The 22,192-nt window shown below is 44.2% G+C and overlaps 1 protein-coding gene across 1 annotated transcript; it reads right to left on the bottom strand.

The window, feature by feature from the left end:
• Positions 1 to 403: 403 nt before the first annotated feature.
• On the bottom strand, positions 404 to 15,514 carry LOC137417382 (5-hydroxytryptamine receptor 3A-like). The gene is made up of 5 exons (XM_078777279.1): positions 15,334 to 15,514; positions 12,999 to 13,130; positions 914 to 1,105; positions 700 to 769; positions 404 to 590 (listed from the first exon to the last, which is right to left on the bottom strand). The coding sequence occupies exons 1-3, from the start codon at positions 15,512 to 15,514 to the stop codon at positions 1,068 to 1,070; spliced, it is 351 nt and encodes a 116-aa protein (XP_078633405.1). The 3' UTR covers positions 404 to 590; positions 700 to 769; positions 914 to 1,067.
• Between the last annotated feature and the right edge of the window lie 6,678 nt (positions 15,515 to 22,192).

Genomic DNA, 22,192 nt, shown 5'->3' with positions numbered 1-22,192 from the left:
CTTCCCCACACACACACACACAGGGAGGGGAGGGGTGAGATGAGGGGGTGGAGGGCTGTTGGTAGGGGTGCACTTCCCCTTCTTTTTTTCCTTTATTCTCTTTTTATAATTAAGAATTAAATAATTGTAGGCAAAGCAAATATAATCATACAATCATTGAAAACATTAAAATCTTCATATTATTAAAACATTTTTCTTGAGGTATATATTCAGTTTCTTCCCAGCACAAGCGATCAGTTTCTTCCCAGCACAAGTCAAAGGCAGTTTCACCAGATGTCTTTAGGTTCTGAATCTCTTTCTGTTTAAGACAAGAGGGGAGAGAAAATATTAATATAGGGTGAAGCAAGGAGAAGGTAAAGTGAATGAGGATATATAATAAATAAACCATACCTCCCAAAAAAAAAAAAAAAATCGAGCTTTGTGTCAAGGTCGTCGAGATGAAAATTTAGGGTATCACAGGTTGGAAGTAAATAACCACTCTTTAGGATCTCAAAATAGTCCCAATCAAAGTTGTGATCGTGGTCATGGTCGTGGTCGTCGATCTCAACTCTCATCTCTGTTAATGAAGGGTTTGTTTGAGGTGTTATATTCTGTTAAAAAAAAAGAAAGAAAAACATTAGGAGGAATGATTAAAAGATACATCGTATTGTCAATAAATAAATAAATCTCAACTCTCGTTTATTGGTCATAATGAATTACCAGGGGTAGACTATGATGGTGGTTTCGAACAAGAGGCAATATCTCGTCTGTGTCTTGTTCGAGGTTAATACTGCAGACAAAATAAAGACAAATTACTGCGCTGAAGGAAGCCAGACAAAACATCACACATACACATGCACACACACACACACACACAAACACGCATTCTAAGGCAGCCTCATTTAACATCAACGTATTTTATTTTGTATCATACCTTTCACATGAATCTTCTAAGAACGGTGAAACATTGAATAAATTCGTTGAGTGAATATTCTGAGGCCTCCATCTCAGAGGTAGGTTGTTCAAACCCGTATTCAGTTTGTTGTGAAACTCTTGAGGAACAACTTGAAATTATGCCAGGACCTCATTTAAAATATTCCATTCCTCATGAAGGTCATTCGCATTGCTGTAATAAAGGGGGAAAATAAATAATTAGTTATATAATTAATCACATACAAAGCTCTTATTAACAGTTTAATACCAAATTAAATTTACCAATATCCTGGTGAGTTGATATATTCTTCATCAGAGGAAAGACTGGAATAAGACAAGTTGGCGCTCATCTCCGTCAATTTGCAATGTTTAAAATTGAACGAACACGGCTTTTATAATGTCAAATGTAATTAGGGAAGTGAAACTGCCTGTCAGTGTTTCGGGGAAACTCAGGGCATGTATGTGAAAAAACAGGAAACAAAACAATGAAAAATTCTGGGAAGGAATCCAAGTTGGACATGTCATTTCTCAAAAGTGAGTAGATTAATGAGAAAAGGTTCGAGTATGGTTAATGTCGTCCGTCTTTTTTTCCCTTTCTTTCACATAAATGATAGAACCAAGCATTAACCAGACTAAAAAGTGGAGATGTAATCAACCTTGGTATATAAATGGAAAACATAACGAATGTGAGAAATACCAAATAGGTATAATTGAGGAGATAACGGGGGTACAGGTAAATAAAACAAATAAAAGAATAAATTTCAATACTAATAATTTGGAGGATGTGAGGAAAATAAATATCTTGGAATGGACAGAAAAATAATTTACTATAATCTTTTAAAATGATATGTGGCTCGGGGGGGGTGGTCAAACAAGGTCATTAAGAGAGGTGCATCATTTTATCTTGGTTCAAAAGAAATACTTGGAACAAAATGATAATGCATTATTATTCGTCAATATACTGGATGGAGATGAATGTCATAATAAACTTAGGTTGATGCCAAAGGTTGAAGGGGTGTTCATTGGCTCCTTGTTTTGAGTTTGCAACAGTTGTCAATACACACCTGGGGTTTGATTTGATTAACATTAAACTGGCTAGACTTGATCATGTCTCAGTGGGGGAGAAATAAGGGTGCACAATTTTAGGCCAAAAAAATATATATATTGCTGGTCTCTGGTTCCAGAATTGATGTGGCGATGCGGTTTCTTTTTTTCGTTTTTTTTTTTTGAAAAGCATGGATTGCACATATAAAGGTATTGTTTTTTGTGTCGTCATGCCTTGCGGTCCTCCTCATCTGCCATGGCACCGTTCAGAGAGAAATTAAAGACAGCCAATGGGACTGGTAGGCCTTTTTGTAAACAATGAACACAAGCTTAATAAGTTATTTTAAAATGTATTTATTCTGAAAATCTTTAAGTTCTTCAAGCATATGATAGACTGCCATTTCGTTGTCGAGATCGCCTCGTCGTACCGACAAACATTCCAATGCGTCGATCGCGTCAACACTGCGCATGCGCAAGTGGTCTGAATGACTTCAACGCTGAAAAAACCACGCATGTGCAAATGACTACACCCGCTGGAAAGCTGTTCGTGCACGGGATGACATGTTGCACGTGGTGACGTCATAACGTAAACGGACCACATTTCTTCATTTATCTCCCAAACCACCGGACGGATTTCGACGCCGTAAAGGTCTTCGTGTAGTGTGAATAAATGCACAAATTTTAAGACCACTCCTGACTGTGGACCTTGTGGTTGTAGAGATATCCTGGACGAACCGCGAGACGATGTTTATTTTCAAAAAAATGGATTCGTATTTACGCAGGACACGTATTTCAGAATCACGTGGTGACGTCATGACGTAAACGGATCACATTTATCTGCAGAAATGCTGAATCGATTTTGACGCTGTAAATGTCATCGTGTAGCCCGCAGCTCTCTAGGCCTTCTGGTTGCTTCACAAGAACCCAACAAAGAACGTCTTTGTTTCAACAAATGACAATATCCAGGCGATTGGATTCATGACGTCACGGCACACAAAACTACTCATATCTTTGGAATGGCTGGTTGGATTTGGACAAACTAAACGTAATTTTGTCAAGCAGAAACGTGTGCGAACGTCGATACCAATGGCGACCCTCATAGACTCGTATTTCCCGAGATAGCGCGCCGGTCCGGCAACATGCATACATTATATGGCTCCTCACGCTCGAAATCGCGTTTTCGGCGAGAACGTGACGTCACGGCTCACTTAATTGCAATTGTCTCGTCTCGCGCCGCCTCAAGTATACGCGAATACTTGAGGCGGCGCGGCATTGTTTATGTTTAATGTGCTCTATAATTTATGATGTGCTCTATATTATATCGACGGCGTGCGCTGTTGTAGATGCTGTTGGAAATTTGGAAAAAAAAATTAAAAAATTGTTGACGCGCAGGGTCAAAATCGATGCGCGCGCTGACCAGAGACCAGAAATATATTTTTCTCGGCCTTATGGTGGGACAGCCAGTCAGAAAGTTTTTCCCCTTTTTCACCATTCACTTACATGTAAAATTAGAGGTGGTTCAGAAGCAACATTTTCCCTCTACTCATGATTTTCTCTGTCGGCTTGGGTGTTTGGAAATGGAATTTGGTGGTGCTGATACTCTTGCTGTGTGTGCTCTTGCATGGATGGAAATTGAACCACTGTCGCTGTTTCCCAATATGACTACTGACTGTACACCGGTTGCTGTTAAATCGCGACGCTATTCGCGGGCTGACACGCAATTCCTTGCTGAGGAGACTGCGCGGCTATTAAAGGAGGGCATAATCGAACCTAGTCGATTGCCTTGGAGGGCCCAAGTTTTGGTGGTGCAGACCGACACACACCGCAAACGCCTGGTAATCGACTATTCACAGACGATTAATCGGTTTACACAATCGGACGCCTACCCGCTCCCAGAATGGATTCTCTGGTTCATCAGGTGGCACAGTACTCGGTATACAGTACTTTAGATCTCCGTAGCGCGCATGGTATCATCAGATTCCAATCTCAGAGGCTGATCGCATCTACACCGGGTTTGAATCCAGACAGAGGTTGTACCAGTTCACCCGTCTGCCTTTTGGGGTCACCAATGGGGTATTCTGCTTCCTAAGGTCTATGGACGACATCATTGCTAAGGAGGGCTTAACCGATGTCTTTGTTAATCTGGATAATCTCACGGTTTGTGGGTACGATCAAGCTCATCATGATGCTAACCTGAAGCGCTTCCTTGAGGTTGCGCACAAGTACCGTCTGACTATGAACGAGGCTAAATGTCGCTACTCCGCTCAAACGATAGATCTCCTGGGGTACATCGTGACCCACGGCACTATCACTCCAGACAAGGAGCGACTACGACCTTTGCTCGACATGGCCCCGACACTCGATCGAGCTTCTTTGAAGCGTGCTCTCGGGCTTTTTGCTCATTACTCGAAGTGGGCTCAAAATTTTTCTGAGAAGCTTCATCCCCTCGTGGATTGCAAGGCGTTCCCCATGGCTCACGCTGCTGAGGCCGCTTTCCATGGCCTGAAGTCCGACATAGCTGGCGCCGCTGTGTCGTCTATTGATGAAAACAAGTCCTTTGTTTTGGAAAGCGATGCATCGGATCACGCGATAGCTGCTACACTCTCTCAAGAGGGGCGACCTGTGGCCTTCTTTTCAAGGACCCTATCCCCCGTGGAACGAAGACACTCGTCTGTTGAAAAGGAGGCGTACGCCATCATTGAGTCTATCAGGCGCTAGCGGCCATATTTGCTTGGCCGATGTTTTGAGATCATTACGGATCAACAAAGTGTTGCCTTCATGTACGACACGCGTCATATGCTCAGCGCATTAAGAATGAGAAAATCAATCGCTGGAGGATTGAGTTAGCCGATTTTTGTTACACTATCAGGTATCGTCCGGGGCGGGATAATCTCATAGCAGATGCATTATCACGGCCAGCGGTGTGTGCGAGTCTCACCCCCTTTGAGGACCTGCACGTTCTTCACGACACATTGTGCCATCCCGGCGTGACGCGTTTAGCTCATTATGTGTGCAGTCGCAATTTGCCCTACTCCATTGAGGATATTCGTCGGCTATGTCGCACTTGTTCCATTTGTGCTGAACTCAAACCTCGTTTCTACAACCCTCGGTTGGGTACGCTAGTCCAGGCTACCCGGCCGTGGGAGCGCTTGGCCATGGACTTCAAAGGGCCCTTGCCGCCTTCGTGTCTACCGTCTTGTCCGGGAATACCGGCTTCGGCTTCGGGTAGTTCTCGTTATCTTCTCACGGTGGTTGATGAGTTCTCCAGATTTCCCTTTGCTTTCCCGTGCGGGTATATGTCCGCTGCCACGGTTATCTGGTGTCTGCGGGAATTGTTTTCTATGTTTGGGAATCCGCCCTATGTGCACACTGATCGTGGAGCGGTGTTCCTATCCCAGGATGTGAGAGCATTCTTGCTCCAGCGAAATATCGCTTCTAGCTATACTACTCCGTATAGGCCACAGGTGAATGGACAGGTGGAACGATTCAATGGCATTATATGGAAAGCCATTACTCTGGGCCTTAAGTCCCAAGGTCTCGGACTCGACCAATGGATCTGGATGGTACCCGGGGCGCTCGGCTCGATCAGGACTTTATTGTGCACTGCTTCTAATCAAACTCCCCATGACCGTATGTTTCGTTTTTCGCGACGTTCTGGCGGTTCCCGTCCTTTGCCGGGCTGGCTTGCTGAGCCCGGACCAGCTTTCCTCAAACGTGCGGTTCGCTCGAGTAAATACGACCCCTTCGTTGACAAGGTTCGTATCCTCCAAGCCAACCCCCGAGCACGCTCGAGTGCTGATGCCAAATGGACGTGAGTCCACAGTCTCGGTGCGCCATCTTGCCACATGCGGGGATACTGTCGGGCCGGACTTCAGCACGGTTAATCCGACAATGGAGAATCTACCGTCGACCCCAACACCACACGCGCCCGATCCAGATGGCTTTGTGGAGCCACCGCCGTCACCCGAGTTAGGCGGATATTCCGACGTGGGGGAATTGGGTCCCGTGGTTGGGGCCCCTGACGTCTATCAGACGCGCGCAGGAAGAGAAACTCGCCACCCCAATCGCTATGGCTGGACTGACTGACACGGATTGCTGCTAACTGATGTTTCTATGCTGCTATGACTTGCAAGCTTTATTTCCGCCACTAGGGGTAGTGTAGTTTTAACGCCAGGGAGAATGTAATGAAATTGTGCCTAAGATGAACCCAGGTGTTATGCGGTCTCTGTCCACTACGTGGCAGTTATAAGAACTTGGACAGACAGTGCTACGACTCATTCCTGCGACATTTATTCTGTGTAATGTTGTGCATACTTAGATGGTGCGTATTGCTCTTTGTTCCAGGCTTGCTTATACTAGTTGCAAATCCTTTGCTGATTCCTATGAATGCTGAATATTGATATGTTGCTTGATGATTGTCTTACAGGTATTGCTAGAGATCGATTCAGAATTAAACTCACAATCTGGGACAATGTTGTAACTCTGGTTTTTACAACAATGTGTATGTGTGTGTATATGTGTGTGTATATGTGTGTGTGTATGTGTGTGTGTATGTGTGTGTGTATATGTGTGTGTCCCTGGTGTTGGCTTAGCGGTTAGGGTGCCTGCTTGGGATCCTAGAATCCTGGGTTCGAATCCCAGTCGATCGCTGAATTAACGCCAGGGGGTTGACTCAGCCTGTCATCCTTCCGAGGTCGGCAAATTGAGTACCAGCTCGCTGGGATGAATGAAGATCTCGTTTGGCGGATGTCCGGTCTTACTGGAACAACGGCAGTGAGTTACTGCATTAACCAGCAGCACCTGTGGTATGCTGTAAAATAAGGGCGGTGCACTACGGGTATTCCCTGTGCATCCGGCCAGCCGCTGCAACACACTTCCCTTCCGGTTGTCGGGCCTCGGCCTGCCACTGGACTTTGGGTTGTTTGGCGAGAGGGAGCGACTGACTTCTGCGCAAGGTCTGTTGCTCCTAAAACGTTCGCGCAGTCTGTTACCTAACACCAACGCTGTAACGGCGGGGCGACATGATATGTGTGTGTATGTGTGTGTGGATGTATGTATGTGTGTGTATGTATGTGTGTATGTATGTATGTGTGTATGTATGTATGTATACACTACCGGTCAAAAATTTAAGAACACCTCAATTTTTCCAGTTTTTATTGAAATTTACAAAGTTTAATGTCCAGTGAATAACCTGAAATGGTAAAAAGGGAAGCAGTAAACTGCTTGAAGTTAAAAAAAAAGTTTAGGTTAGCAAAAACAGGAAAATAATGTAAATTGCACAGTTATATTATTTTTAAAAAAGGCCTTCTTCAGGGAACAAGTAATGGGTTAACAACTTACAGCTGTTCTGCAGCAATGTAAGTAAATTAAGCCTTGAAAGTTGATGCAAACAATTCCGACAGGTGTCCCAACCTCTGCTGATTACTTGATTACAAACCCCCTGTCTGTATAAAAGCAGTATTGGAACAGACTGTCATTACACCCTCTGAAGCATTATTTGGACAATATTGCACTGCAGGAAGTAGTATATTGGAAACTGGAGAAAACTCTGACAGGAAGAGGTCCGGCAGACCCAAAGCCACAACAGAATCAGAAGACAAGTTTCTGAGAGTCAACAGCTTGCATGATAGGCGGCTCACAGGACAATAGCTTTAAGCACAGCTTAACACTGGTCGAAGTAAGCAAGTCTCAGTTTCAACTGTGAAGAGAAGACTTCGAGCTGCAGGTTTGACAGGTCGAGTGGCAGTAAGAAAGCCATTGCTAAGATGGCAAAATAAGAAAAAGAGGCTTGCCTGGGCCAAGAAGCACCACCAGTGGACTATTGAAGACTGGAAGAAGGTCTTATGGACCGATGAATCAAAATTTGAAATATTTGGTTCATCATGCAGGGTTTTTGTATGCTGTCGAGTAGGCGAAAGGATGGTTCCTCAGTGTGTGACACCAACGGTCAAACATGGAGGATGAAGCGTGATGGTCTGGGGCTCTTTTGCTGGATCCAGAGTCGGCGACTTGCACAGAGTGACTGGCACCCTGAACCAAAAGGGCTACCACAGCATTTTGCAGCGCCATGCAATACCCTCTGGTATACGCCTAGTTGGTCAGGGGTTCGTCCTACAGCAAGATGATGACCCTAAACACACCTCCAGGCTATGTCAAAACTACCTTTGAGGAAAAGAACAAGACGGTAGGCTTCAAATCATGGAATGGCCAGCACAGTCTCCAGACGTAAACCCCATCTACCTGGTTTGGGATGAACTGGACAGAAGGGTAAAAGCAAAGCAACCTACAAGTGCAACACATTTGTGGGAACTTCTGCAACAGTGTTGGGAAGAACTTCCCGAACAATATTTGATTTCCATTGTATAAAGAATGCCACGAGTGTGTTTGGCGGTTATATCTGCAAAAGGCGGCTACTTTGCCGAGTCAAAAATTTAAATTAACTTTTGTTAAACAAAATCATTCTATGATTTCTTTCTTTATCTCCAATTGTTTATTTGTTCTATGCTTCATTTCAGAGAACATTGAGACATTAAACTGCATAAATTTCAATAAAAACTGGAAAAATTGAGGTGTTCCAAAACTTTTGACCGGTAGTGTATGTGTATGTATGTGTATGTATATGTGTGTGTATGTATGTATGTGTGCATGTATATGTGTATGTAAGTGTGTATGTATATGTGTATGTATGTGTGTGTGTGTGTGTGTGTGTGTGTGTGTGTGTGTGTGTGTGTGTGTGTGTGTGTGTGTGTGGATGTACAGTTACGTGAAAAAGTAAGTACACCCCATGTAAAGTTTTGACTTTTTCAACATATAGCTATTTGATCTTCATTTCAACAATATTGATAGATAAAGGTGATATAATATAACAAATATCATGAAACATTTACATTTTGTAGTCCATTGTATAATTTAAATAAACGTAAATGCAAATTTCGCATGTGGAAGAAGTAAGTACACCCTTGGCTCTAATAGGTGGTATTGCCCCCTTTGGCAGAAACAACCTCAAGTAGGCGTTTCTTATAACTGTCTACCAGTCTCTGACATCGACTGAGAGAAATTTTTGCCCACTCCTCCATGCAGAATTCTTTCAGCTGTGCAATGTTTGAGGGGTTTCTTGCATGCACAGCTCGTTTCAAATCCCCCCACAACATCTCGATGGGATTTAGATCCAGGCTTTGACTTGGCCATTCCAGAACCCTCCATTTCTTTCTTTTCAGCCATTCCTTGGTGGATGTACTGGTATGTTTAGGGTCATTGTCATGTTACAAGGTCCACCTTCGGTTGAGCTTCAACATTGCCGACAGATGGCCTCAGATTATCCTCAAGCACCCTCTGGTACAATGAAGAATTCATAGTGGATTCTATGATGGTGAGCTGCCCAGGCCCTGATGCAGCAAAGCTGCCCCAAACCATAATATTTCCACCACCATGCTTTACAGTTGGTATCAGGGTCTTGTGGTCAAATGCTGTCTTTGGTTTTCGCCAAACATGTCTTCTGGTACTGTGGCCAAATAGCTCTACCTTTGACTCATCTGTGCAGAGCACATTGTTCCAGAAGTTCTGGTCTTTGCCGAGGTGTTCATTGGCAAACTTTAGTTTTGCCCTGATGTTCTTTCTGGACAGCAAAGGTTTCCTCCTGGCACACCTCCCATGTAGATCAAATTTGTGCAGCCTCTTTCTAATGGTAGACTCGTGCACTTTGACATCAACAGTGGCAAGAGCTACCTGTTGGTCCCGTGATGACATTCTGGGGTTCTCAGAGACTTCTTTCAGCATCTTGCGGTCTGCTCTCGGGCTGAACTTGCTGGGGCGGCCTGGCCTGAACAAGTTGGTAGTTGTTTGGAATCTTCTCCACTTGTAGATGATCTTCCAGACAGTCGAATGATTGATTTCAAATTGTTTGGAGATCTTTTTAAATCCCTTCCCAGACTCGTAGGCATCTATAACCTTCTTTCTGAAGGCCCCGGAGAGCTCTTTTGATCTAGGCATGGTGATGCCGCACACTTCAACAATAAAGAGCAAACCAAACTAAATGTCTGAGGTTTAAATAAGACAGGTTCCTCCAATATCCTCTCTAACGATGTTCTAATCATTTGCACCTGAGCTGGTGCACCTGATTATAATTTCAGGTATTTGAAGTAGTGATAAATGTCGGGGTGTACTTACTTTTTCCACATGCGAAATTTGCATTTATGTTTATTTAAATTATACAATGGACTACAAAATGTAAATGTTTCATGATATTTGTTACATTATATCACCTTTATCTGTCAATATTGTTGAAATGAAGATCAAATAGCTGTATGTTGAAATATGTTGAAAAAGTCAAAACTTTACATGGGGTGTACTTACTTTTTCACGTGACTGTACGTATGTGTATGTATGTGTGTATGTATGTGTGTATGTATGTGTGTATGTAGGCCTATGTGTATGTGTGTGTATGTATGTGTATGTAGGCCTATGTGTATGTAGGCCTATGTGTATGTGTGTGTCGTTGGTTGTTATCTCCAAATGCGGGTTTGAGAAGGTGGTGCGTATATGCGTGTGTGTGTGTGAGTTGTTTTTGCCTGCTATCCCCACACGTGGGTGGGCCTCAAGAGGTGGAATGGAGATCTACTGGATCTCAAAGTACCCACCTCCATTCGTGTGTGTGTGTGTGCGTGTATGTGTGTGTGCATGTCTGTGTGCATGTATGTGTGCGTGTACATGTGTGAATGTGTGCACGCACAAAATATGTGCAATGTGTCATGCAAAAGACACGTGTCCACAACATACCACTGTACAACATGTCACGCATAACATGTGTGTATACAATACAACATGTGTACTATAGGTATATGTATATACAATGCTTAAAATAATGTGTGCATACAATACACAGCATATGATGTCACGCAAAACAAAACATGCCAAAGGAAAAACAAAAGCAAAACCAAAGCCAAACTTGTATGTGTACGTGAAAATTAAGACCCATGCACGTGTGTGTGTGTGTGTATATATGTGTGTGTGTGTGTGTGTGTGTGTGTGTGTGTGTGTGTGTGTGTGTGTGTGTGTACTCGCCCGCATGCGTTGTGCTCGTCTGTTGTACCAGCCAACAAGACGATTGGCAGGAATGTCTTATTGTGGGATTTTAGGGCTAATATAAAGGCTAAATATCTCTTCTGTCTTATCTCCTTAAAACACGGTTTTTGGCAGCTGGTGGTCCGTTTGTCACCGATCCTGTTGCCTCGTGGTGGCTGGTGGGACAATGGATATCAAGTGAGATATCCATTGTATCACTTTGCCTCACCAGCATATTAAAGATGTGGATTGTATTGCGTATTTCCTCATTCACTGAGGTTTTCTAATGCTTGTTGTGCCATTAATACAAATTTCTAAGCGGTGAAGCCACTTCAGTATTTGACTATGTTCGTCCGTCCGTCACAAAAATGAAGAAGAAGAACCTTTCTGCCCCAATTTCTGTTTAATTTTAAAGGGTAATTCTAATGGGTTCTAATGGGTAATTATAAGGTGTTTCAAAGGGTAATTCTAAGGTGTTTCGTTCGTTTCTAATTTCATATCAGAAATAGTGGAGCAAATGCATAAGGGGATACATACACCAATCAACTGCTCTTGGTGACACAGATTCCTGCAAGGTCTGATCAAAGAGGGTCCCACTTTTAAACATCTTCAGAGGTGATGAGACAGCTCACTTTTGGGAGATGGCCCGAGCTAAGATTTTCACCATAGTCCACTGAATGTTCTTCAGATGACAATTATCAAAGCCAGAAAATCCAAAACTGCAGGTGTAATGAAGGTTTGCATCTCCATAAACAAGGCACAACCTCAAATAAAATTCCATCCTGCAATTGATGTGTATGACGCATTGAGATGATCACATAAGTCTGGGTTGAGTTATCTGCCCCATTAATAGTCCAAGTCTCATCCCCAGAGAAGGATAGTGGTACCAAAGTAGTTTTATGGACAATTACATTTGCACTGGGTGGTTCTGCATTGCCTACCCATTGTAGTCAGAATTCAAACCTGCAATCAATGGATTACACAAGGAAATCTCAACCACTTGAGGCGAATCAGAACCCGGATGGAAGTCATGGAGTTGGAAAATTATATCGCCTGATGCTCCCAACATTTTCGAACAAGTCACCAAGTTTGTGCACTCGGAAATGCTGTTTAAAATTAAACAAGACATAGTCTAACATTGGCCGAGCCGGGCTTGTTTAATACTTTTAGTTGAGGATAGTATGACCTGGGTGGGGGGATACCAGTTAGCAAATAATGTAAGTATTAAAAAAAATTGACTTCAGGAATGGACAGCTGGTTCGTGAATGACTTGGGTTAAAAAAAAGAAGAAGAAAGTAACTGAATGGAAAACGATGAACCAATGAATTCCACATTCCTGTGCCACCTTCAGTCGAACGTCAGGCATTGACAGCACGTTCTCTATCTTTTCATTCCAAACAGCATAATTAATCATTCCAATCACAAACTAATACTATAATACTAATCCATCAAAATATAATGTTAAATCACGATTGTATCAAGATATTATCAAACCTGAGAACTGTTGTCATCTGTTCACTTCCTGATTTGGGAGCAAGGTCCGTGTCGATCACATTTCAAAATCATAATTGTATTGAGGAATTTCTGAAACCTCCTACCTATCTTACGACACCGGCTGTGATCCCAAAACGTTCCACAGAAGGGTATTCTATTTCCTTTTAGTAAAATATGCAACTGTAATGGTTATGAAACATGTCCCCTATCATGTGACCAGATCCTCAGTTCTGATTGGTGTAGGTTTGTGGGGACATACATACGTAGAGCCAAATGCTGTTCCATACGGCATTGCCATATGGGCTACGCTGTAAAAAAAAAACTTTTCAGTGAAACCGTTGCGTTATCTTCACTGTCAGCAAGATACAAAACATTGTATGGCATCGGAAGTGAGACATGTGGTAAATCATCAGTTTCATTAATTTCACTAGTTTAGGGGGGTTGGGGGTGGTGGGGGAAACCAGCAGAAGTGTTTTTGATCATCTTACCTGAACGGTTTAGGAAATTCGTCAGGAATAACAATGTCCAGGGATAGGGATTCCAGGAGGAATAATAAACTATAAAGACCGATTCCATAAGGCTTGTTGTGAGAAACATTAGACAGCACAGGAAATGTTGAGCTGAAATGAAATCGCACAAAACAAAGGATTGCTGCAACTTCTGGAAGCTTCTCTCATAGTTTACACACAATCTGAAAAATGCCATGGGATGTATAAATAACCAACTTCAATACATCACTGTGACATTAATGTATAACAGAATGACAAGTCAAAAATCAAACTATTGTAGATTCCGACTGCAGTCAGGACAAGAGAAGCAGCCCAGTGTCTTTAATTCGGGATTCCAGATTCTTGATGATTTGACGATGGTTCTAATTGAATTATTCTGTTCTTTCAGCTTCCAAATTGCTTGCTTTTCTTTCATCGGCAGTCTCATGTGGGTTTATGCCTACCTGAATCCAGGGGTAAATGCAAAGGCTAAAACCAAGACTCGACATTCACAGCTCTTTTTATGTGTGAACAATCAATGCAATAAGAAACATCTGAGCAACAAAAAACACCTGAGCAACAAGAAACGCCCGTCAGTCATTTGTTCCAATAAAGTCGGACCCAGCTATTCGACCCAGCTATTCGCGGGATCTGCGTACTCATGGTTGATAAAACGCGACATGTTTCTCTATTCGCGGAAAAGTGTCCCCCTATTCCCGGTTCCGCTATTCGCGGGATCCGCGTACTCATGGTTGATAAAACGTGACATGTTTCTCTATTCGTGGAAAAGTGTCCCGCAAATTCGCGGTCATGTTCTGCGAAATCGCGGTTATTTTCCCCCTATTCGCGGCCGTGTTCCAGTTCCACGTGTTTCAGGGGCACAATTTTTTTTTTTTTTTTTTTTTTTACGAGCCGTTAGGTTTACACATTTATAAAACCCATCTTTCACCAGCCATGCATAAAGCAGCTGGACATACGTACGCAAGCAAACATCGACGAGTCATGAGCTGACCTGCTTATACATTCACTGCTGTGTGATTTGTGTTTTCATGACTTGCACCCTGCACAGAGCTCTGACCTCAACCCCATCGAACACCTTTGGGATGAATTGGAACACCGATTGCGAGCCAGGCCTAATCGCCCAACATCACTGCCCGACCTCACTGATGCTCTTGTGGCTGAGTAGAAGCAAATCCCCGCAGCAATGTTCTAACATCTAGTGGAAAGCCTTCCCAGAAGAGTGGAGGCTGTTATAGCAGCAAAGGGTTGACCAACTCCATGTTAATGCCCATGATTTTGGAACGAGATGTTCGACGAGCACATATGGGTGTGATGTTCGGGTGTCCACATAGTGTATGTTTTCCAAAGAGTGGGTGGGAGAATTGGGGTGGGTGGTTGGGGATGAGGGAGGGGTTAGGGGTGGGAGGAGTGCTTGCATTGCAGCCATTGGCTCGTTTTCTTCCCCACCCCATTTTGCTTACAAATCCTGTTTGTTAAGGAGAACCGTTGTTGGTTATCAGGAAACGTGAACTCCATAACACATAGATAATTGGGCCTGGTGTTGGCTTAGCGGTTAGGGTGCCAGCTTGGGATCTTAGGATCCTGGGTTCGAATCCCAGTCGATCGCTGAATTAACGCCAGGGGGGTTGACTCAGCCTGTCATCCTTCCGAGGTCGGCAAATTGAGTACCAGTTCACTGGTAATTCCCTGTGTGTCGCAAGAGGTGACCAACAGGGTTGGCGGCCGGAAGGGCATCCGGCCATAAAACATTGCTTCAAAAAAGGGGACCCATGGTTCCCGAAAAAGGCCAACCCCTGCTCTGCGGGGAAAAATGGCCTCTAAGGTGGTTCATAACACATAGATAATTGAAATAAATCCGTTAAGTCTGGCTGTTTGGGATCCACACAATTAAGGTACGATAAAAAACAAGTTGCGTGTGACGGGTTTGCTCAGCCACTGATTCACATGCAAGTTAATAGGCGGACTTGGAGACCTTTAGTCCCTTCCCCACCAGATGGGCATGCCAATCGTCAAAGACCTGCAACTGTTACAATATATTCCAAATTGTCTACATTCCTGCTCTAACCGACAGGGGGAACTGTATCAATGGCAAAGCTGTGCCTCCAGCAAATGACGGTACCCGCAGCCATGTGCTGCATACCAAAAAATAATTCAGGATTATGATCGAAACAGTGAAGCACAACAAACATTTCAACATGAATGTGAACACGTCACAAATTATATTGAGCATGCAAAATTTGGGGCCCTGACGAGTTCCCGAATGTTCCACTAACAATTACTATATGATCTCGGCTGTACAAGTGAAGTAGCATACCAAGAAGAGGGATACATTTGGTGGAAGAGGGAGGAAGGCTATCGGACAAGATGAGCATGTATACGGAGAAGGCGAGCAACAGCGTGAGCTTCGCAGACACCCGATCCACTGGCAAATCCAACGACAGAGGCAGAAACCAAATGGCAATGTCCGTGAGCATGATGAGAACGCTGGGTAACATGATGGTAACAATCACCCACGATGGGCTGTGATGAAATGCAATCTGAAAGAGAGTGAGAAGTGGTTTAGAAATCGTGTTGACAGTTTCAGCTGCACACCTGAAGTTTTCCAGTCATAGACGGTAATTTCTAAAAGTCTGTTTTTTTACGCAATGCCCTGTCAGTTTGTATCAAGATGGAGGATCTGCCTTGTTATGTTGTTGGCCATTGGGCCTGCAAACACTGGTGGAAGAGACAGCGGAACTGCTTTCAACGCAGCCATGCAATAAGTACTCCATTGCCGGATATAGCAAGACATACCTGGAATAACATGCTGTGTCTGCAGGAAGATGCACCGACTCACCCCAGACAGAGGGCAAGTTGAAGACCATCAGTAAATATTTCACACCATTCTTACCTCACAGGAAAACGCTGGGCGCTCTTTCACGGAGAATCGTTGACATTGCATATCGGAAATATCCCACTCATCACTGCCTGGTGGTAAGGATAATGCGGTCGGTTTTAAATGGTATCTCAGGAGTTTACCTGCAAGAATAAGCAGTGGAAAAGCAATTGTTAGTCAGTATCTACGATGAAGATGCACAACATGTGGCACCGTGGCCAGGTCAATAAGTTTCAAAATATTTCTGTAATCTAAATTTTTCTTCTGATCTGTGAGGATTGTGAAGGTGACGATGTTTACTTTAACTGTATCCCAAAATGCAAAGCAGAACTATGATCCCTGCCTGCCTCTGGCTGTGCCTGGTTTGTGCTGCGCCTGTGGCACCTATATGGGCTGTAAAAGGGTATTCCATGACACTTGTCCTGATAATGTGGAGTGGCTGAGGCCTTGAACATGAGATAAACAAGAATCCTGACCAGACAAATCCCCGGGGCACGTATTTATTTTGTAAATATGACTGTACATCCAGTGTGTGTGTGTGTGTGTGGTAGATATATATATATATATATATATATATATATATATATATATATATATATATATACATATATATATATATATATATATATATATATCTATATATATACATACATACACACAGACAGAGGGTAACAACACCACGACAGGATCGACAGATTGTGCGTCATCACATCCAAGATCGCTTTACCAGGGCTACAGAAACTGCAAGACAAACAGTTGGAACCCACCAGAGACACATTAGTGGTGATACAGTCCGTCGACGTTTGAAGAACAGGGATGTCCGTTGTCACAGGCCGTATCGTGGCCCCATTCTTACAGCTCGACACTGCCGTGACCGACGACAGTGGGCCACACAGCATCAAAATTGGCGTTACCAGCAGTGGAGAACCACTGCTGGTGGTTCAAATCGTTGGAAGCAAATCCAACGGAAGGAAATCTCATTTCCTTTCACAAAGCCCGAAACAAGTGTGTGTCCACCCTCAGGAGAGCCAGGAAACAATATCTCACCATTCTCAAGACCGAACTCTCTTATCTGTCTCCCTCTTCCAAATCCTGGTGGCGTCTGGTCAAATCTGTTTCTGGTGTTTGTTCCCCCTCCATCCCCTCCCTCACCTCAAACGGCTTAACGGCTGACTCCGCACGTGAAAAAGTTGAATGCCTCAACTCTGTGTTTGCCTCTAAATCTTGTGTCCCAAACCCATCCCTCTCTGTACCCACCGTACCCAGTCGTACCCAGCTGCTCCTGGACTCTGTGTCCTTTCCTCCTGACAAGGTGGAAAAGTTTCTGTCAACCCTCGACTCTGATTCTGCAACTGGTCCTGACGGCATCAGCCCACGGGTCCTAAAATCATGTTCTTCTGCTCTTTCACTCCCTCTTTCTGTTCTCTTCACCCTCTCTTTTGCTCAAGGTCATCTGCCATCTGCTTGGAAATCAGCCAACATCACCGCTTTGCACAAAAAAGGTGCAAAAACAGATCCCAGCAACTACAGACCAATCAGCCTTCTCCCAATTATCAGCAAAGTCATGGAATCCATCATTGCTTCAGATATTAAATCTTTCCTCTTCTCCAATGGCTTGATCACTGATCATCAATTTGGTTTCAGACCTGGTCACTCTACTCTGGACATGCTGCTTCTGCTTTCTCAACAATGGATGGAGGTCCTCAACGCCAAACAGGAAATTAGAGCTGTCTCCCTTGACATTTCACGTGCCTTCGATACGGTCTGGCACCCTGCTCTGCTCACCAAACTCTCCTCCTTTGGTATCCATGGAAATCTCCACGCATGGCTGGCGGACTTCCTCTCTGGTCGTAGTCAACGTGTGGCCCTGAATGGGTTTCTCTCATCTCCTCTTCCTGTTCAGGCTGGAGTTCCCCAAGGTAGTGTTCTGGGCCCTGTGCTTTTTCTGGTCTTCATCAATGATCTCTCTGACTCTCTTGAAAATCCTCTCTATCTCTTTGCCGACGACTCTACTCTCTGTCGCTCCATTCCTCATCCCTCAGATCGGCAGTCTGCAGCCTCCTCACTCTCTGCAGACCTGGACAAAATCACAGACTGGTCAAACAAGTGGAACATGTCTTTCAATCCTGACAAATCTCACACTCTTACAATGTCTCTCCGAAAGGACCGACTGGACAACCCTCCCATCTACTTTCTCAACAATCCTCTCCAAGAAGTTCTGTCGCTCAAGCTTTTGGGTCTCACTATCTGCCATGATCTTTCTTGGGAAAACCACATTTCCAAGCTGGCCTCCAAAGCCAGTCGCCGACTGGGCATCCTCCGTCGTGCGAAGTCCTTCCTTGGCACACCTGAGCTCCTCACCACATACAAGGCTTTCATCCGCAGCTCAATGGAATACTGTTCCCCCCTCTGGGCTGGTGCTCCTGCCTCACACCTTGCTCGGCTTCACGCTGTTGAGGCCAAAGCTTTCAGAATCATTGGAATCTCCTGCGATGTAGTCAACACCGAGGGCCTTTCACTCACTCACCGCAGGCAGGTTGGTGGTCTTTCTGTCTTCTACCGACTCCTCTTCGGCCTTGCTCCCCCAGCTCTCTCTGTGCTCTGTCCCCCCAATATTCCTTCAGGTCGCACAAGATCTGCCTGCAACCCTCTTATGGTTAAACTGCCAAAGTCTAGGCTCTCTGCTCACCTTCACTCTTTCATTCCCCTTTTCTCCCGCCTCTGGAACAAACTCCCCCACTCCCTTCAATCCCACTCCTCCCTCCAGGTCTTTAAAACAGCTGTTCACCACCATCTCTTATCTTCCCCCATCGAAAACCTTGATCTTTCCTACCCCTGGTAATTCACCCCAGAGTCCTTGCAGTGTTCATATGTTTTATTCCTCTCCCACCTCCCCCCAAGTCCTCCCGATGTCCCTGCTCTCAAATGTTGTGTTTGTGTCCTTCCCCCTCTTCCCCCTCTCTTTTGTGTCCTTCCCCCTCTCTCCCCATTTTGTCTGCCGCTCCCCTTGTTTTTTGTGTTTTGTGTGTCGGTTTGTCTTTTTGTGTGATTAATGTTAGCTCTTTCACGAGCCTCGATCTTGTATACAAAAAAAAAAAAAAAAAAAAAAAAAAATAACCGTTCTTTTCTCAGACGAAAGCCGATACTGTGTTTCCACGGCAGATGTCAGAGTGAAAGTTTGGCGTAGACGTGGGGAACGCTACTCAGATGACTGTGCGATGGAAAGAGACTCGTGGGGTGGTCTAAACATCATGGTATGGGATGCTATTGCTCTCAATCACAAAGTCGGTCCTGTGGTGTTCCAGAATATTGGTCCAGGAAGAGGCAATGGTGTCACAGCTGCTCGCTACATCGATCAAGTCCTCAGACCTCACGTTGTGCCACATTTTGGACGTCACGGAAATCATGTCTTCCAGCAGGACAACGCCCGTGCTCACTTTGCCAGAGCAACAAGGGACTTCCTGCAACAGAATGGCATCCAAACCATGCACTGGCCTGTGCTCAGCCCCGATTTAAACCCGATAGAGCACTTGTGGGACGAGTTTCAAAGAAGACTGAATGGCGTTCGACCAAGGCCGACAACTGCAGCTCAACTCAGTCAGGCGTTTCTCAGAGTGTGGGCCCAAGTGACAAATGCCTTCATCAACCGATTAATCCACTCCATGTACAGACGATGTATGGCTGTCATCAACGCTCACGTGGGTCACACAAGATACTGATTTTGACCTCCCTTGTTCTCACCTCGTCTTGTGTTTTTCTTATTCAGAACATTTCACATTATTGTTTGAACTGTGGTGACCATACCTGTAATGTTTCATGTTGATCCTAAATCTCAATTTGTGTTGATCATGATTTGAAAATAAAGACTCCAAAATATTGATTCTGACTGACGTTTCTTTTGCTGTTCAGTATATAACAAATATCATGAAACATTTACATTTTGCAGTCCATTGTATAATTTAAATAAACATAAATGTAAATTTCGCAAGTGGAAAATGTAAGTACACCCTTGGCTCTAATAGGTGGTATTGCCCCCTTTGGCAGAAACAACCTCAAGTAGGCGTTTCTTATAACTGTCTACCAGTCTCTGACATCGACTGGGAGAAATTTTTCCCCACTCTTCCATGCAGAATTATTTCAGCTGTGCGATGTTTGAGGGGTTTCTTGCATGCACAGCTCGTTGCAAATCCCCCCACAACATCTCGATGGGATTTAGATCCGGGCTTTGACTTGGCCATTCCAGAGCCCTCCATTTCTTTCTTTTCAGCCATTCCTTGGTGGATTTACTGGTATGTTTAGGGTCAATGTCATGTTGCAAGGTCCACCTTCAGTTGAGCTTCAACTCTGACAGATGGCCTCACATTATCCTCAAGCACCCTCTGGTACAATGAAGAATTCATAGTGGATTCTATGATGGTGAGCTGCACAGGCCCTGATGCAGCAAAGCTGCCCCAAACCATAATATTTCCACCACCATGCTTTACAGTTGGTATCAGGTTCTTGTGGTCAAATGCTGTCTTTGGTTTTCGCCAAACATGTCTTCTGGTACTGTGGCCAAATAGCTCGACCTTTGACTCATATCTGTCCAGAGCACATTGTTCAGGAAGTGCTGGTCTTTGCCTAGGTGTTCATTGGCAAACTTTAGTCTTGCCCTAATGTTCTTTCTGGACAGCAAAGTCCCCCTGTGCTGTCTTTCCCTCGCGGTCCCTCTGTACTGTCTTTCCCTCGCGGTCCCACTGTACTGTCTTTCCCTCGCGGTCCCTCTGTGCTGTCTTTCCCTTGTGGTCCCTCTGTGCTGTCTTTCCCTCACGGTCCCTCTGTGCTGTCTTTCCCTCGTGGTCCCTCTGTGCTGTCTTTCCCTCGCGGTCCCTCTGTGCTGTCCTTCCCTCGCGGTCCCTCTGTGCTGTCTTTCCCTCGTGGTCCCCCTGTGCTGTCTTTCCCTCGTGGTCCCCCTGGGCTGTCTTTCCCTCACGGTCCCACTGTACTGTCTTTCCCTCGCGGTTGTCAGCTCTTTCACGAGCCTCGATTCAGTATTTAAAAAAAAAAAAAAAAAAAAAAAAAAGGTTTCCTCCTGGCACACCTCCCATGTAGATCAAATTGGTGCAGCCTCTTTGTAATGGTAGACTCGTGCACTTTGACATCAACAGTGGCAATAGGTACCTGTAGGTCCCGTGATGACATTCTGGGGTTCTCAGAGACTTCTTTCAGCATCTTGCGGTCTGCTCTCGGGCTGAACTTGCTGGGGCGGCCTGGCCTGAACAAGTTGGCAATTGTTTGGAATCTTCTCCACTTGCAGATGATCTTCCGGACAGTCGAATTATTGATTTCAAATTGTTTGGAGATCTTTTTACATCCCTTCCCAGACTCATAAGCATCTATAACCTTCTTTCTGAAGGCCTCAGAGAGCTCTTTTGATCTAGGCATGGTGATGCCGCACACTTCAACTACAAAGAGCAAACCAAACTAAACCAAACTTAGACAGGTTCCTCCAAGATCCTCTCTAACGATGTTCTCATCATTTGCACCTGAGCTGGTGCACCTGATTCCAATTTTAGGTCTTTGAAGTAGTGATAAATGTAGGGGTGTACTTACTTTTTCCACATGCGAAATTTGCATTTATGTTTATTTAAATTATACAATGGACTACAAAATGTAAATGTTTCATGATATTTGTTATATTATATCACCTTTATCTCTCAATATTGTTGAAATGAAGATCAAATAGCTGTATGTTGAAAAAGTCAAAACTTTACATGGGGTGTACTTACTTTTTCACGTGACTGTATATACATATATATATATATATATACAGTGAATTCAGAAAGTATTCAGACCCCTTCACTTTTTCACATTTTATTATGTTGCAGCCTTATGCTGAAATCGTTTAAATTCATTTTTTCCCTCATCAATCCACACTCATTTCCCCATAATGACAGAGAGAAACCAGGATTTTAGAAAGTTTTGCAAATTTATTAAAAAGAAAAACCTGAAATATCATATTTACATAAGTATTCAGACCCTTTGCTATACAACAAACAGCATGCATTTTAAGGCCATTTTCCCTGCTAGAGCAGGGGTTAGCCTTGCGGTCCCCATGACAATCTTCTCCATTTTGCCATATTTTCTGCATCTCTCCTTGTTAACCCCCTTGCCCGCATTTCTTCTTCCACAATCTTCAGCCAAGTCTTTCTCGGTCTTCCCCGTCCTCTACTTCCTTCTACCTTCATTTCCATCACTCTTCTCAACCAGTCACTTTCATCCTTCCTCAACACTTGACCAAATCATCTCAACCTGTCCC

Source organism: Myxine glutinosa, chromosome 5 (genome assembly GCF_964187855.1).
Source record: "Myxine glutinosa chromosome 5, kmMyxGlut1.1, whole genome shotgun sequence".
NCBI lineage: Eukaryota > Metazoa > Chordata > Myxini > Myxiniformes > Myxinidae > Myxine > Myxine glutinosa.
This window is presented reverse-complemented; position numbering and strand designations above follow the sequence as displayed.

Bases quoted from the DNA above. Each gene is read 5' to 3' on its own strand.
- LOC137417382 (XM_078777279.1), bottom strand. From the start codon at position 15,514: ATGTTACCCAGCGTTCTCATCATGCTCACGGACATTGCCATTTGGTTT. The intron at 13,131-15,333 runs GTATGCTACTTC...ATTTCATTTCAG, and splicing joins CAAATGTATCCCTCTTCTTG to CTCAACATTTCCTGTGCTGT. The intron at 1,106-12,998 runs GTAAGATGATCA...CCTTTATTACAG, and splicing joins GAATTTCCTAAACCGTTCAG to CAATGCGAATGACCTTCATG.